Consider the following 17,913-nt stretch of genomic DNA (forward strand, 5'->3'; position numbering starts at 1 on the left):
AATTGAGATTCTTCAGTTATGGTCAGCCTGAAATGCATTAATCCTGCTCTCCTGCAGTTGCTGGGAATGGCCTGGTACTACAGGAGGATGCCCTGTGTTGACAGTCGGACAGGACAGAGATGATACTTGGTCACCATCTCTCCATAAGCCCTTGACAATATTTTTGAAAGATTTATCAGCGGTGCAGTCTAATTGTTGTAAGTGACTATTAGTTCCAGCTTCACACCCATTTAGCGCGCACTCTTAGCTAAGAGTCACTGCATGGGAAGGCAGCATAAGGTCCCCAAGGCAAGAAGGTAATTTCAAAATGGTGTGAGGCCAAAAAAGTTCTGAATTCGTGTTTAACAATCATATTAGTCCAGTGGATAGGGTGAACTGGAGACATAATTTAGACGGGAATGCTGATACCAGAGTGAGACCATCTGCGCATTGGCCAGCAAGGATATGGGTGGAGGAGGAGGGTGATTCTGCTTCTGAAATGCACCTGTAACTCCCCTCTTCCCCCTCTCCTTTCATCCTACATACCAGGCCTCTGATAACTTCAGAAAAAGAAAAAAATCCACCTAAATACCCATAAAGATTTGTCTTCCAGTGCCTAGTTTGCCTGCCTGTGGCCTGTTTTCACACGGGACCATAATATACCAAATGCCTGGCCCGGTAGAAGGGTTTTCAGGGCCGTGGTCTGCGGTGCCCAGTGTGTTGTAGCAGGAGCAGTTGGACTAAAACCATTGACCTGGTGCTCCCACAGTGGAGCAGTTGCCATCAGTGGTGACAGCAGCCCTGTAGCCGACTCTGAGCTAGGAGACAGGGGAGAGACCCATAGCCTTTCCCACTGACCCGCAGTGCTCAGCACCAATGAGATGCTTTGCCTTCTGATGGAGTTGTGAAGTACCACGTGCTGTTCGAGGTCCAACACCATAGCAAGACGTAAACGCCACAGCATTTCATTCATGTACAGCCCATTCAAGAAGGGGTTAGAATTTAACAAATTCATTCCATCAGAGGGATGCACTTCAGCTTTTTAGTATGATGGACCCAACTGCAAGCCTTTCTTTCTTTCTTTCCTCTTGCTCTTACTTATTTTGCACACAACAGTTTTACCCGTGCCATAGGCAGAGAGAAGTATAATGTCCTTTAAAGAAAATAATTTTTAAATGAACTTTTGGAATAAACAGGTCAGATCTGTTTTGTATTTAGTTGCAAATGCCCCTTTGCAGAAATATCTCAAAGCTTTGGTCTCAGCATTTCCATCACAAACATACTTAAAACATCACAGACAAGGTAGAGATCTTCTTATAATTTACTTTGTTTAAACCATCTTGACGTGATCATTTGTTGCCATAATAAATAGTGAGAATTGAGCTGCTGGGTAAAACACAAGAGCAGGAACATATCCCTATCCTTAGCTAGTTCTTAGTTGGAATAGGGCATCCATTTTGCAGCACTACCTCTGAGCAGAAAAACATTTCATGACAGCAACAAGGCTATGATAAGTTTAAAAAAGCATCTCCTAGTGGGAGAGCATGAAGACAACTGGCCATTTTCAGTGTAGTGAGGACAGCGCTTGGGCCTGTTTCCTTACAGCATCCATTGACACTTTTGAAAAGTGAATCCTAAACCTTTCTAGCACACAGCCTAACTAGCATCTAATGGGAGAGAAGAGGCTACATCTTGGTTGTCTCTTGCATTGCCCATGTCTGGCTTCCTTCTCCTTTGTCCTTGGTCTGTCCAAAATCCTGTTGCTGAAGTCATCTCCCCTTCCTGTTGATGTGACCATGTTGTTCCTGTCGAATGCCCTCACTGGCTTTGCATTTTCACATTCTGGCTCCTTGACATTATTTTCTGTCCGTTTTTCCTCCTGTGCAGTTTCTTCACCATCTGTGCTAATGCCATCTCTCTTGCTCCTTGGTTGCTAGAGTCCCATGCTGCCCCTGTGCCTTGAGCCCCTTCTGCCTGGCCTGCGCTCTCCGTGCCTTCCCTCTCCTCTTTCCTGCCTGTTTAGCTTTAGGATTTAACCTCTCCGAGGCAAGGCATGTGTCTTAGTGTCCAAGTCTGCAAAGCATGTACCTTGCTCTGGATATGTTTTCTGTTGAACCATGGTTAGGCACCTACATCATGGTCATACTTCACCGAGAACAGGGAAACCTCACAGAAATCAGGCTTATCATGAAGAGCTGGGTGGCCATCTGAAAGCTCCCACCAGATGGATATAGGAATAAAGAACAGGGCTTCAGACAGGACTGTATTGTAGTCTTCAGCCTGCCCTGTACAGAGCAGATCCTTTCATACATAGCAAAACAGGCCTTGCCTGTGATCGCTATCAGTACATCAAGAGCCTTTTCTAGCAAGTCTACTAATAATTCCCCTTTTTGGACCATCTGCACTCCAGTGAGTGGCACCAGTGAGAATTTGCTCCCATCGGTGGCTGAGCAAGCCCTCATGGCTTCTTTTGCATGACCCCACTGACCGGAGGGGCTGCTAGTGACATTCTAGTTTTATATCACTACTGCTTCCTGACCTAAGGGAAAAACAGTTTAAAGAAATTCCTCAGATTTTTTTACTTCTCTTCAGTGCTTTGAAACTGAGAGACCTCTATTTTTCATAATTTAAACTCCTGCCTAACTGGGTGAGTGTTTGAATTCCTAGACTATGACAAAATGCTGGCGTGTGTCTGCCTGAAATGTCGAGAGGATCTTTAATAACCTCCATCCACCAGAAATGGCGTTAAAAGCATTGCTAAGATGATGAAGGAAAACACTGCAAACAAGGACCCCGGCCGTTGAGAGGGAGTGCACCGCTGCGCTGTGCCGGGGGGCCCAGAGGAAGCGCCGCAGGGTGTGCCCTGTGCTGCCCGGGTGCCTTTCCCTCCTGCCCCCGTGCTGGTACAGGCAGGAAGCTTTCAGGTGCCTGCCTTCTATTTATTTTGGCCAGAAGATGTTGTTCTTCTGCAGTAGTCCACAGACCGAGATTTAATGTGCAGATGACCCAGCCAAGCAGCCCGTATGCTCAGCAATGGCTACAAACAAGAGATTGTAGAGCAGAGCTACACTGAGAGTACAGCTGTTTCTCGGTTTTAAATTGTTTTGTGTAGAGCACGGCAGCTGAGGGGTGAGACCTCTCCTTTCTCTGAAGAGGTCCTCAGAGGACTCTCAGAGGGAGAAGTTTCTACTGCAGCGTGACGATAAGAGCCCGTCACTGCCCTTTGGCTCTTCTGTGAAGTCTGACTCAGATCTGGTAATGAGATTTCAGGAGATCTGCTGTAGGTGTCAGGTTTTCTCTCTTGCCATTGAGGTTTTTCACCAAGAAAAGAGCGGCCATTTGAAAAGCCAGTGATTTTGCTTTTGCACTTCCAGAGCACTCAGAGGTGACACCATTTTTTCCTTTATTTAATTCCTGTCTTGGAAACCTATGTGCCAAGGTTTATCCTGTCATGATGCCTTTCTGGCACGGTCAGAAACCCCTTGCCTTGTGAAGTACAAAATACTTTTGGCTGTATGGTTATGAACGGGGATTTATGACCGTCTCCTTTTATATACACTTAGCCCTGCTTTACTGCTACAAACAGATGACGGTGATAAGGTGGGCAGGTTGTTTAAACTTATGCTGGAATGTGAGCACAGTTCTCCTCTTGGCACCAGGAGTCTGGCTTGGCTAAAGCAAAAACTCAGCTCTGCAGAAATAGTCATTTGAAAGAAATTAATCCAAATCCTGCTGGAAACAGGAGCCTTGATGTTGGGCTTGTAGGTTAATAACACCCCTTTTTCATTAGTATTGTTTCTTGGTATCTTTCCACTGTATTTTTTTTTGAAGAAGAAGTCCTATTCACACATGTCAAAAAATTATTGTTTCCAAAAATAATGAGATGTAGTGTCTGTCCAGTGCATTGAAAAGCGTTGGGATGCTGTCCTGCCCGAGGATGCCCAGAGTGTGATCCCTAGATACCAGCTGTAGCCTAGTGCAGATCTCAGCCTAAAAATGCAAGAGAAATCCAGAGCAGGAGCTTTGCCCCAGCATGATGTGACCAAAGAGAGAAGGTGAAAGCATTGGTCCTGTGGTGTTGTGTGCCCTGAGATGACAGTTCTGGGTTGGTTCCCAACACCGTTAAGCTCTCCCACCCTGCTGCCCTCAGGCAAAGGGATGCTGACAACTCACAGTGCTGCTCCTGCCCCACACTCAAGGTGCCTCTGCGCGGGTTCCCAGCCCACGGTGCCGCACCACCTTCTCATGTAAAAGCAAAGAGCTTTCTCGAGCCAAGGCTGCCGGCCGTGCCCTGCACAGCTGCCTCATGTGGTTTAACCACCTCTGTCTCTGGGCTTGCTGCACATGCCACAAAACCTGCACGTGATGGAAAAGCCACGGCCCATTTGTGCTCATTGTTTTCTGGTCTGAAAGGAGGCAAACACATCTCCGAGCTGCTGCCTTGCATGCTTTCTGCTGCGTCTCCTGAGCTGGAGTGGGGCTGGTTAATAAACATGATTCACTGTTGTCTTTTAGCTGTCAGGGCCAGAGTGAAGCTCTTGGTGCCAGCAGGTCTAGCTCTTCTCACTCGAGGGCTAATGCATTTTGCTTTGGGAGATAGTGACACCCAGCACCACACATTAGCTTTACCTCACAAATAGACCATATACAATTTCCAAACTGCTCAGCAATAAAACTCTTCTGTCTCATGCCTTGGTGCCAGCTGTTTAATTAGGAATAAGCAGAGCCTTGGTTGTATTTGTAGGAGTAACAGGATTTTTTTCCCCCTTTCAGCTTGCAAAAGATAAAGAGCGCCTGCAAGCCATGATGACACACCTGCATGTGAAGTCAACTGAACCAAAAGCCACCCCTCAGCCCGTAAGTACCAAACTGTGCTGAAAGCAAACAAAACCTCACAACAAACCTCTTTTTCCTGTTCCCCACCTGAGCGTATGTTACAAAGCGTGGCTCACTTCGGAGCCGGTTGTTGTGAAGTCATGATGCAAAGTGCTGCTTTGCAGAAGGCACCGCAAAACTCCGGCGCCCGGGTTTTATTGTTCTTCTCTCTTCAGGGAGTTTGAAAGAAGTTTTGCTCTACAGCTGATCCACTGGGCCTTTTTCTGGCCTCACTTACTAGCCTGTAAGTCGTTTTGCATCTGTCTGACTTGGTTAAAATCTTAGGAAGTGTTAGGAAGGAGACGTAATTAAATGATATTTAAGTATTTTGCTTTCTCCCTGTCTGACAGACATTTACAGTAGAAGAGACTCTAGCTGCACATTTTGGTGATAATCCTGGTTACCTAGTATCAGGTTTACTCTGTCGAAACTGAGAAGGGAAACCTCTTCCCCACATTGCCCTTTTAAAAAGGGGATGGCTTTGCAGCCAAAGGCAATTTCTGGGTACCCCAAACCTAGGAAAATCCATCATCTTGTTCCCTGACCAAAATGACTCCTCAGTTGTTGTGTTCTTCTAACCTCTTAATGCTGAAAATGTTCCTCCGGGCTTCCAATGATTATTCAAAATGGAGAGACTGCTTTGCTTCTTGATTTTTAAGATTTGTAAGATTTAAAGGTACACTGGCTTTATTTGATTTTGCTTTGAGTCATTGTGTGAAAATTAATTGAGCGTTGACAATCTATAGTTAGTACTAGCAATTTTAATCAATATGCAATGATGCAGCATAATGACAAAGTATTGGTTTATCTGTTTTGACTGATTTTTTTTCTATAAATAAAGCAAACACACACCCATATATGTGTGATTTATGGTGATAGAAATAAAAAGGAGTCAGACTATTAACCCAGCAAATACGGTAGCCTGCCAAGATGCAGTTGGTAGACAAAATTAATGTCTGAAACAGAACACATTACAGAGATAGAGAACATAAAATCATTAAACACTTCGCGCACCCATTTTTACTAGAAAAGGATTTCTCAGTTTCCATGTAGTTGGAAATAAATGGCTGCAGAAGTGCATAGGGATGCTGCTAGACAGAAAATTGCCGACTGTCCAGCAACACTAGAGCAGATGTCAAAGTCAATGGGAAATTTCGGTGTCTTCTTGGAGAGAGTTGAGTGGTAGGTATAAACCCTTCCATTTAAGCTGTTGAGATGCTGAAAATTGCTTGATCCGGTGGATACCAGCTCTCTAGAGTAGAAACTACTTACAATGTCTATAAAAATAGCATTCTTCTAGTTCCTCGCATCCATCTCAGCCTGAATGCAAATGCTTCAGCACATTGTTGGCAAAGTATGTAGACCCAACAGAATGGGGAGGAGGTTTGGTTTCTATAGCTCTTACTGGATTAAAAATTAAAACAGCGGAATAATCTGGGAGTCTCAAAGCACTCTGCCTTGAGGCCTTTCATAACAGCGGTGCCCCTCAGGAGGAAGGATTAAAAACTAAAGGGAGGAAATCATAAGAAGGCGAGCAGCTTTTGGCAAGGCAGCTCGTGATCGATGCTCAGCCACGGAGGGCAGGAAGCTTGCGCGGGTGTTGTAGGCCATGGAGATACTAGGCGGTGTCACCGTGAAGATTAGTGTTAACAGCTAATAAACAGGGAAAAGCAGCAGGGAAAAAAAAAAAAAAGAAAAAAAAAAGTGAACGCAGAGGGAAAAGGGCTGTCTTGATTAGTATTAAAAATGTTTTACATTCTGGAAAATTATAGCTTTGTTGGGGACCTCCTACTAAATTTATTTTTAACTGCTCTATTGAAAATTCTGTACCACTAGTCAACATTATCTCTCAGTTGCTCAGCACAGTGTTTCTTTATTAAAAGAAATAGGCATGAATATTTTTGACTGAAAAATTAATAGCTTTTGAATTCATACACAGCAGGTTTTCTTTTGCAAAGAAGTCCAATATCGCTGCACAGCACTTCTATAACCATTTATTTAGAGTCCAAGTCAAACCTTTGACAGCTAGAGCAGTGTTACAAGCCAACATAAAGAACTCCAAGATGTAAACCAACAATAGGCAGTCTGTGTGAGGTTTGCCATTGTCAAATACATAGATTGTTTGGATTAGTTTATGTAAATGTACTGTTGTATTACCCTTTGGAAAAAAAAAGATCACATTTGTGTATGAAAAGTGGTTTCGTTCACAGGCAGCATTATAAATTCCTTATCCTTTAACTTACATGTTAGAAGTAAAAATTGGTGCCTGACAGGCCTATATTGTGTGGCACTCTGTTGTTGGATTGAAGCTGCCTTCTTTTCATTTATTGAAATATAGAAAAATTTATTATAGATACCATCTGATAAATCAGAAATTATTAAAATATGTATAGGTGAAGCATTTGAAAATTAATTATAAAACGTAGAAGTATAGTGTTTTGCATAAATTGTGCTTTCCTAGTGAAAAAAATACACAGAGGCTGCATCGACTGTGCTAGACCCTAGTCCTTTTAACTCAGTGGGATAGGACTTTGGTAAAAAGATCTGATGACCGTTATTGCAGTGCAAAGTATTCTTTACATCCAGTAATTATTTTTTTTTTTTGCCAACATAACTAATGCAAGGTGTATATTAGAATTAATATATTACAGTACATCGGAGATTTTTAAAGGGAAGAGCGGCTGCGAATCCAAACATAGCAGTGAATTGAGATTTAAAATTGAAGCTTTTTCATGACCGAGGAAGTGTTTGCATTCTGCTTAAAGGCTCTTAATGCTTGTTTTTAAACTATTCTGTTACTGGAAGGTGAAGTTGGTGACTGAGCATCTGTGCTAACCATGTGCCTTTTGTAATCAACACTGACCATTGGTGTCACCTTTGCCTTTAGTGCTCCAGGCAGTAGCGAAGTGAGTGGTTGGTTTGGATGAGCTGGACCACAGCTAGGTTCTTAGTGGTTGTACATCACCCATTCAAAACTCACCTAATTTCAGGGAAGGGTTGCTTGTCCAGTCTAGCCATGTCTTTCCATCACGTCCCACCTTTAGGTGGATGTAGCTCCTTGCAGTAATTTTGACCTCGGGAAGGATGATAGCCTGTGTGTGTCACTACACCACTCCACCAAGACATCTGTTCAGTAAAGCTCTTTAGTCCTATTAAAGCCGGTGGGATTTAAGCACGTTCTTATGTAGTAGAGTGGTGGCCTAAGTTGTTGGCAGATACGTACATACACGAGGAGGACACTGTTAATGTCTGGTGTGCTGCAAAAGGCAGCTCTTCCCATGCTCTCCAGGAGCTGCTGGGCAGACAGGAGTGGGATCTGGGGCAGCGATCAGTGCCACCTTTAAAAATGTCCGGGCTGATAATTAAAATGCCCGGTGGTGTAGCACTTGAAAAGAAAATGGAAGTATCTTGCAACTTAACACTGGGAGCAAGCAGAGTTGTTCCTGTTGCTGTTACGTGTGTTGTTTTGGTGAGACTAAAGGGCCTGGATAAAGTGAGAACAAAGCTGTCTGTGAAGGAATATGCTGTGACATGTTTTTGTATGGTGATTTTTTTCAAGATTAAAAAAAAAAACAAAAAACAAACTCTCAGCACAAAAGCCAGATCAACAGTTTCTCAAGAGTTTTCATCCTGGTTTTGCTATTAAGATACCTTCCCTTACATGCTGCTTTCATTGGAGTTGGTCATCAGCCTAATAGGGTGAAATGGAAATGCGGGGTTTTTCTGAGGATTGACTTATGTCGAAGTTCATAGGCAGGGAAGGAAAAGGAAAAAGCATCAGCCAACAAGTAATTCTATGTACTAGGTACTGTAACTGTCTTTTAAAAATAGACAGAAAACTTTTGAAGAAACTTTTGGCACTTTCGATAAAATGCACTGTTAGATATCCCTTCTTTAATGCATTGTTTTACACTAATCATAGCAGTTACAATTGTTTTGAAATACTGTTTTTAGCAACTGTAATAACAAAGCATTAAAAAAAAATAGTCTTTTAACTGTTGAGGTAATGACTGAGCATTTTAGCTGCTGTAGCCGTACTTTATAGTTTGAAAAAATAACGACATGCAGCAATAAAGAGAGATTCTCAAGCACAACAAAAGCTGTTTTTATATACTGGTTTTCATTAAGTCTCACTCCTCAGCTTCAGTTTCCTTAGTATTCCTGCCAATAACAACACCTGCTAAGTGATTGCTGCCTGCCAGGCTCTGCATCTAATACACTAATGTGTCCAGGCTGGAACGGGAGAGGAAGACACAGCATTTAACAAAGTTTTAGGCCCAGCATTAGCTTTCTCTCCCACCCTCAGTGTCAAGAAAAGGAGTATCTGCTCCGGAGTGTTTCAGTCCCAGGAGCTCAGTGCAGATAAATCCTCAGCCCTAGCTGGGAACAGAGCAGCAGCATCCATTGCAGAGGAGTCACTGCCCTGCTGCAGTGGGTATGGCCCCACCGTGACACTTAAGAATATATATATTTTATTTTTTTCCTTTTTAAAGAGTTCTAGGGGCTTTTTTTTTATGTGCACCCTCTATTGTCATGTAAAGTATTTAAACGGAAAGAGATCAGACTGAGCCCTAATGGGAGAGCCACTTATTGGAAATCTTATTTTACGGGGTGAAGGAGAGGGTTACCTCTCTGCCTTGTTTATATCTACATTAAAAAAAGAAAATGACTCAGTCTTCACCTTTAATAGGAAGACATGGCTATTTCTTGAAAGGGAAGGTTAATAATAAAATCCTAAGCAGGATATTGAACACAGAAACAATTATGGCATTTATGATTAAGTTAAAACAGTATGTGGAACTACTCTCAAAAACATCAAACTGAAGCACCCAACAAAGTTCAGTGATTGCACAATTTTAGGACCTAAAACTTGTGAGGTTTGATGTACTTTCTGTTGTTTTTCTTCTTTTCTTCTTGTTTTTTGGGGGTTTTGTTGTTTCGGGTGCTTTTAAGGCTGGAGGAAGTCCTCCCTTGCCCCATCCCCAGTACAAACATTTCAAAAACATTTAACTCTTTTGTGCAAGGGCCGTACTCTGCGTCATACTTGGAGAGTGCCCCGCGTTGTCACTTACTGCAGTTTTTGCTCACTGAAGTGCCACTTCTGTACCTTAGGGTTCCTCCCCTCTGAGATCAGTGGTACCTCATCCAAAAAATTACAGTATGTGGAAAACAGGCTGTGTATAAAATATCCGTGCAAGCAACTTTTCTAATCATAGTAACCTCTCTTTAAATAGAAAATACAAACAAGGAGAAACCGTGTTGAGTTTCCATCAGGAAAAGAAACCCTCCCAGCCCAGTGCCCCCCTGATCTTTGCCCCGCAGTCATCCACGGACGTTCTCAACTTTCTAATTGACGCCAATATTAAGATTTAATAGTTTACAATTCAGATTAATATTTCAAGATGGCAACAAAACCAACACCATTCATAATTTGTTATTCTGCTCTAATTCACAGCTGATTTTTCAGCCTTTGCACTATAAATGCAACAAAGAAAGCAGCAGCAAAGGTCTGTGGAAGGAGCACAGCCCTCTCCTTCCTTACCCTAGCTTGTGTTCTGGTAACGGCACTGGCAGAGATCAGAACCTGGCTGGAAGAAGAGAGAGAGTGTCATCAACTAAAACACAGGAAAAGGAAAAACTTCGCTAGCGATTGACAAGGTCGTGTTTCATTAACTTGTTGGTTCAGGCTCACAAATGGTCGTCGGAGGTGAAATGCAGCAGACTCGCTGCGTTCCAGCTTTTTGTTCTCTCCTTCCTCGCAGACTGCAGTCATGTTTAATTTGGAAACTGGGCTCCTTTGGCAAATTAGCAATTAGAACAATTTTGTGGGAATATGTATATGTGTCATTAGTTTTCCTGCAAATTAATAGCGAGAGCAGAGGTCAGGCAGAAATTTTCCACTTGACTGCAGCTCCTCTGTTGAGATTTGGCACTTTGTTTTGGAACGGCCACAGCTGCTCAAAGCCACAGTCTTCCTTTAGGAACTGTCTTTTAATTAGTTTACCTCATAGCCATTATTACAAATATTACTGCCTCCCCTCCTTGAAATAAAATTACTGTTTCTACAAAATATTCCGGTGACATCTTGCACCACTGCACATTGATGGTGGGGTCACTCGAATGCAGCGTTTAATCATTAGATCACCTCCATAAGCATCTCCTAATTAGAGTCCTTACAATACAATTTTATCTGGTAATTAGCTGAGATTGGCTGCTTCCTCTGTAGCTTATTAGTGGCAGCCCAGCAGTGGGTGTGAATCACAGTGTCATTTGTCAAGCCTGTTAAAGCCCCCCCCTTTGCTCGTCCTCTTCTGTGTTTATTCCTAGTTGCTACCTACGCTGAAAAGCCTAAAGAAATTTAGCTCGATTCACATTCTTTAAGCAGGGAACACTGACCTTTGTGGATCCTTTCTCACAGTTTCCTAGTAGAAACAGATTAAATGTTAAGTTTTTACACGCTGAAAAAGGAAGGGAACTCTTTTGAAATGGAGTAGTTGGAGCCGTAATGATGAAGCATGAGCAGTGATCTTTCCAACAGGAGGCCCTGGCTGCCGAGACAGTGCCAGAGACGGGCACTTAAAACTGATGCAGATTTGCTCGCAGTTATTGGACTGTTAAAATGTCCATTTAGAAACTGAGATAAAATACAGTAGATTTAATTTCATGGTGAGACCTGTCAGTTGTACTATTATTATCGTCACTGGTCCTTTTATCATATGTAATAGATGGATAACAGGGAGACATTACTATATACATGTCCCTAATCAGTGTCCTTAAATCACGTCAGTCAACAAATGGACGGGGCTCTCAGCAGCACATGGCAGCAGTGCCCAGCGCCACGGGGGTTTGAACAGGCGTGCTCGCCTCCAGGTTGCATTTAGTGGTTCACGCCAGTGTGGGAGTCTCTGGGAAATCAATACCCGTATTTCACCGCCCTTTCGCAATCCCTTGTTGGGTTCACACTCTCCGGACTTGCCACAGAGTGTTAAATATCTCCGGCTGGAAGGCAAACCATCTTTTGTGAGCACCTGCACAGAAAGAAGGGTGTTTGCAGGGCTGCTGCTCTCTGGCTTCCTTCGTGGGAAGCTTGAGCTGCTGGGGCTGGGGCATGGTCATCGCCGTACGGCACCAGGCGTTTGTGGCTGGGCTTCCCTCGGCTCGCTCCGTCTCAGTGTCGGGAGGGAAAAGCAATCACCGTTTATCTGTCGCTCAGCTGCGCCCTTTCTGTGGGCAATGGGGGTTTTGTGTTGGTATCTTTTCTGTAATATTAGAGCCCTTTATTTTCCACTACCTTTGTTTTGGATAAATCCTATTATTTTTGTGAAGAAACATTATTTGTGGCTATAGACTCATATGAAGGATGTTTACAGGAGTTTTCTTATCTAGTTGTTTTCATACAAAGAAAATTAATACAGTACCTTATGGATAAACATGAGATATTTGGGGCCATAGCTGAGTAGTGCGCCTTGCTTTCATCTGAAAAGGTTTAATGTCCAGGAAAAAGGAATTTTAATCATGAGCAAAAGTTGTAAAATTCTGGGCCTGTTAAATTCAGTAGGAATTTTGCTACTGACTTCAATGGGGTCGGGATTTTGCCAATATTATTTGCAAAACCGCCTAAGGGAAGGAAATATGGAAGTAGTCAAAGAGCCCTTTTCTCAGTCATCTTTTCTGATGTTGTAGTTAAGAGATCGGATTGTTTGTTTAAAATACTTCATCAGGAATGACCTATTGAGGTGGAGCATCGTCTTTCAAAGGGCGTTGTAGGGCAAAAAGAAAGGGTCAGGGAGGAATGTGGATGCTGGTTATATAAATAGGGTTGTGTATCGAAAACACTTGAGTTGGAGCTGGGTTTGATACACAATCCCAGGGGCAGTTGTGTTTTACAGCCTGCTGTGGCAAGCTGCCATTTGTCCGGGGCTGGGCTTCGTGCAGGTAACGCTGGTGCCTTCTGTCCTAGGAGAAAAAAAAGGAGTGCCACTTCTGCTGGGCTGAATGCTTGCAGTATTTCATGCAGTGTGATTAATTAAATTATTCCAGTGTTAACCTATTCTGAGCTTTGCTTTTAAAATGAATGAACAAGGAGGGGGAAAAAGAAAGCCCTAATACTGAAGAGAGAGATTGCATTTCTCCTCAGTACGTCCCTAGGAAAATCTTGCCTTTTATTTTAAGCCCGTTGCCTTCAATGAAATATCCAAGAAGCCTGATTAGAAGCCATGAATAATGATGGCATGGAAATAAGAGATGTGTGAGGTTTAGACTGTGAAACAATGGGACTAAAATAAAATATTAACATTATGTACTATGTGAGATCTTGTTTTAAGGTTTAGATAAAAATCCACTATTTTTAGTTCTGGCAGCAGGCTACATTATTCTTTTTTTAAAATCTATTCAGAAATGTATGTATTTATTTCCTGATACTTGCTCCGAACGGAGATGTTACAACAGCACTTCGTCTGAAGCAAGAGCTCGGGCTGTGTTGTCTGCTTCAAACTGAGGAAGAGCCCATTATCAAAAATTTTCTCTGCAGCCCTTAATTAGCTAGAAATGCTGTTTGAAACAAAATCCTTGTCCTTCCCTCCACAGCTGAATCTGGTATCAAGCGTCACGCTTTCCAAGACTGCATCCGAGGCATCTCCACAAAGCTTACCTCATACTCCCACCACCCCGACTGCGCCCATCACTCCCGTCACACAGGGACCGTCGGTCATCACTACCACGAGCATGCACAACGTCGGACCCATCCGGAGGCGGTACTCGGATAAATACAACGTCCCCATTTCTTCAGGTAAAGGGGTTCTGGCGGCGCAGCCTCTTTGGTCGGGTGTCTTGCTGTTACCCACAGGCTGCGATGATAACAGAACAACTACTTTTATTTAGCAGATATTGCCCAGAACCAAGAATTTTATAAGAATGCAGAAGTTAGACCACCATTCACGTATGCATCTTTAATTAGACAGGTAAGCTGAGCCAAACGCACACATTTGGATTAGGAAAAAAATCTCCCTATATGTGCACACTCTGGATTAAATAGATTTTCAAACCTTTGGTGTGTAAGCATGCTCAAATGCTCAAACCTCTACTATAAGGGTTTTTAGAACTGCAATATATAACATAATTGCTTTTGATTAAGTATTACAATACGATGTGATTATTAGGAAATTCATTTCACACAACAGTGAAAATGAGCCTGTTTAAAGATGGCAAGTCAATTATCACAAGCTACAGTAATCTCTGATCCCTAGAATTAATCTGAGCTCTAAATAATTACTGAGCTTTAATCAGCTACTGAAATGTTTTGCATTTCTCTTTGATTCTGCTTTATGAATGACTAATAAATTAATATTTCTATAAGGAAACAGAAATAAAAACTCAAAACAATTAGATAATTCCATTTTGAATTTTGCCATTGAACTGTTAAATACAGCCATTAATCTTAGTTCATATTGTGAAAACCCTCCTTTGGATTTTTTGCTCCAAATCTCTTCTTTCTTCCTTTCTTTCTTTCTTCCTTTCTTTCCTTTTTATATTTGGTAAAGTAAAAATGTGTGTGTGCTTATAACTGATCTTTCAATTGCTTTGCTTCACAAGGCCATCCTTGAATCTCCAGAAAAACAGCTAACACTAAATGAAATCTACAACTGGTTCACGCGAATGTTTGCTTACTTCAGACGCAACGCGGCGACGTGGAAGGTAAGCCTCAGCCTGCCTGTGCCTCTTGCCTTTGATATCTGACATGTACAGAATAGACATTGCTGATGACATAACAAATTGTACCGACATGTGGACATGAAAATTTAGATCGGCAGTTTTGACATGCGCTGGGTGCCTTATCTGCAGGAACAATTTGATATTTGGCAGAAAAATTCTTCTGCCTTTGAAAACCACTAATTGAATCCCCCTTATTGGCTTTTATGTTCTGTGATTATGCCACGAGTTCATCTGTGTGGTTGCTGCTAGCAGTGAAACTCAAGCCCTTCAGCTGGAACGTATTAGAAGGAAAAAAAAGGAGGCAAAGTTATTGTGTCAGTAGGAGATATAGTGTTTGTCTTTTTGGTTATGCAGGCTGTAATCACAACAACCACTTTTTTTCTAGGATCTATAGATCAGTGGATTTATTTTCTCTATCAAATGACTTTTAACTACACATACAGATCTGTGATGGGCAATCTTTTTTTATTTTTCAAATCGTACAGCAGAAGATATTGAACATAATAGCCGAGAAACGACACCCGCAATAAGAAATGTGTTTAACAAGAAATAAACTCGTTACTTGGCACTTTAATTTCCTACCATAACTATCTCAGATTTTGTTAGATAAGAGATCTGGGGCATTAATTTTGTTTTGTGTTTTGGGGGACCAGTCCTTCCCTTATATATATAGTATTATAGTAGCCACACTGGCTTCTAAAGCTAGTGCAATTACAAATGAATGAATCAAATAACAGGATCTTGTATTGCTGTAAAAATTGCACTTCTGGTGCATGGAGCCTCTCTTAGTCTAGATTACTCTGTTGCTCTCAGACGGCTTCAAATGACCAGGTAGGATGAATATGTCCCATACATGCTGTTTTATTAGCTCTTTCTGTTTTTCCTGTCTCAACCTGCATTTAGGATTAATTCCTTTAGAGGATGGAGCTGAAAATAGTCCTTGGAAGTTAGTTTGGTTTTTAGCAGCGTATTTTGCTTTTAATTCAGATCCCAGCACAATTTAGTACATTTTAAATCTTGGTCTAAAAGGTCTTAGGTTCAGGAAAAGTCTCTGTGATTGCTGCTTCGATTCTTCACTACAGTCGGAAAACATGAGCAGTATTTCACTTTGCAGCTTCTTTACTATCCAGAAAGGAAATTAACTTTCCCCGATTTAAGATTCTTTTAGACCTGCCTGTCTTTTGCTGATGGAGTGGTTCCAGTAGAACTTTTCAGCAGCTGCAGGTGTGGGTGCTAAAGTAAAAATCCTATTTAATTCCAGCAGCAAAGAGAAGGGAAGCGGAGGGAGGAGTGGAAGAAGGCAGCAGGCAGCCCTGGACGTATCTCGTGCAAGGCTAGTTTTAGGAATTAGCTTTGCGTGTCGTATAAAATCCAGTCCCAGAAGCCACGTGCACTTAGTGTTCTGGTGGGGGTGGAGGTGGGAGGCTGAGCTGCAGACCCTCAGTCTTGCAGAAGGGTGAGGTGTGTCCCACGGAGGCAGGTGCAATTTGGAGACCTCTCCTGGATACCTTGACCTTGTGCAGGTGTCCAGGTCCTGCTTCACCTACTCAGGAAGAGAAGATTTGCCCCAAGTTCCATCAGCGCTAGCAAAATTGTCTACCATTTGAAGTAATGCGGGGTTTTTTTGTGCTGAAGACTGCTTAGATGCAGACTTCAGCAACAGCGGGGATGAAAATGCAGCTCTGGATTGGCATGTCGGGAAGCCTACGGGGTGCAGAACAAGCACAAGGGCCTAATTGCAGAATCAGAATAATCTGAATATATATGTGCTGATTTGCGTTCCCCTTTGGCTAATGCTTAGGGGACATTTGTGTCAGTGTTCCCCAAGTTTAGGGTCAGAGCTTGGTGTGGGAAAGCTTCCCTGAGACCTCCTTCAATAACACAGAAGAGTGCAGGAATAAAGACCTCCAGAAATAAAGACCTTTCTAAAATGAACCTCTCTCCCAAAATGCAGTACAGCAGAGCCTGAGCAGTTACTAAAATAACATACCCTTTCATTTACTACATTCAAGCATGTTCAGGGTAATTTTTCTGTAGAAGTGGCTTGCATACAAATATTTTTAACAAGGTAAATATGTAATCTTACAATAATAGCTCCTAATTTTTCTGTTAAGCTGATTGCTGGGGGAGCACTGTGAACTGGTTCTGACAGGTCAGAGGCAATGTCTGTTTACTTTTATTTTTTGGAGTAATTTGCTGGCACTGAGTCGCAGCCGTGAGGCACAGGCTGCAGGTGTGGCTCCAAAACGTTGGAGTATTGTTCAAATAAAACTGTTAGACAGCAAGTATCCGGAGGCAGGGGAAACAAAACAACTTTATTCTGCCATGAATTCTGTAAATAAGGGATCACATGGAAAATAGAAAGCAAGGGCAACACTTCACGGATGTCTTGCAAATATTCCACTTGTCTGTCTCAGTGTATTCGGCAAGAGCCCGATCCAGCAGCCTTAACTATAAATTGCACATTGACTTCCAGAGAGTAAGAACAGACTGTAATGTATTTCCCCAGTATTAAAATTATTTGAAGAACAACACAAATATTTAGAGACTGTTTGCAATCCAAGGACTCCCTTCGCTGAACTTTGCTGTGTGTATTTGATCCAGTACTGTATGAGGTACAAGATCAGCTTTCACTGGGGGAAATAGCCTTATTACTCTTATATTTTGCTCCAGACTTGACAGTGTTCCCATTTTCACAGGAAGCTGCCTGAGTTACCCAGATGTGGGCCAGCAGCCGTGTGTCGGGTTGCGCTGGTGCGGCACCCACCAGCAGTTGCTGAGCTGGCTGATTTTAGCCTGTAAGGTGTGAGGCGTTTTCATGGTTTTGCTCCACCTCAAAATAAGGGAGTTTGCCAAGAATTTCTGAAGTAGTGAAATCTGGAGAGGTGGGAGAAGGAAAAAAAACATTAAGAAATAGCAACAGAAGAAAGTAAGGGCAAAAAGAGGTAGCCCTGATGGGCAGAGTGACCTTCTGCTAAGATTTCTGTCTTGCTGAGAAGAAGTGCATATTCAAGGTTTATTTTTCCATCAGCTCAAAAGCAGATTGATGTAGAAAAGCTGAAGTGCTGGGGTTGGGCACCTACAGCCAGAGGAGATGTGTTTACACTCAAGTATCTGCTAAGCAAAGGCATATTGAGTCCTGATTCTTCCCTATTCCTGGAGACAGGAGTGTGGGGACTGTGCTAGCCATGGCAGAGAAATGGAAAAGTAGCAAAGGACTCTTAGCCTTTCCCTCCCAGGCACACACACCACTGCCTCTTAATTTACATGACAAATGCACTGTGCGTACCCTTTGTTTGCACAGTGATTTAGACATTCATGATTAGAGCTCTCTTTCACCATCCAGAT

The 17,913-nt window shown here is 42.5% G+C and overlaps 1 protein-coding gene across 11 annotated transcripts in view; it reads left to right on the top strand.

Moving 5' to 3' along the window:
- FOXP1 (forkhead box P1) overlaps window positions 1–17,913 on the top strand; it is a 385,807-nt gene that overhangs the window by 352,285 nt on the left and 15,609 nt on the right. For 9 of the 11 annotated variants that reach the window (XM_054076324.1, XM_054076330.1, XM_054076331.1 and 6 more), the window contains 4 exons: window positions 4,753–4,836; window positions 13,441–13,642; window positions 13,735–13,814; window positions 14,446–14,547. In XM_054076324.1, the coding sequence (XP_053932299.1) occupies window positions 4,753–4,836; window positions 13,441–13,642; window positions 13,735–13,814; window positions 14,446–14,547 (468 nt within the window). The remainder of the gene's footprint in view (window positions 1–4,752; window positions 4,837–13,440; window positions 13,643–13,734; window positions 13,815–14,445; window positions 14,548–17,913) is intronic. The other 2 variants (XM_054076334.1, XM_054076329.1) reach the window with 1 other exon arrangement.

This window comes from Cuculus canorus, chromosome 11 (genome assembly GCF_017976375.1).
Source record: "Cuculus canorus isolate bCucCan1 chromosome 11, bCucCan1.pri, whole genome shotgun sequence".
NCBI classification, from domain to species: Eukaryota; Metazoa; Chordata; class Aves; order Cuculiformes; family Cuculidae; genus Cuculus; species Cuculus canorus.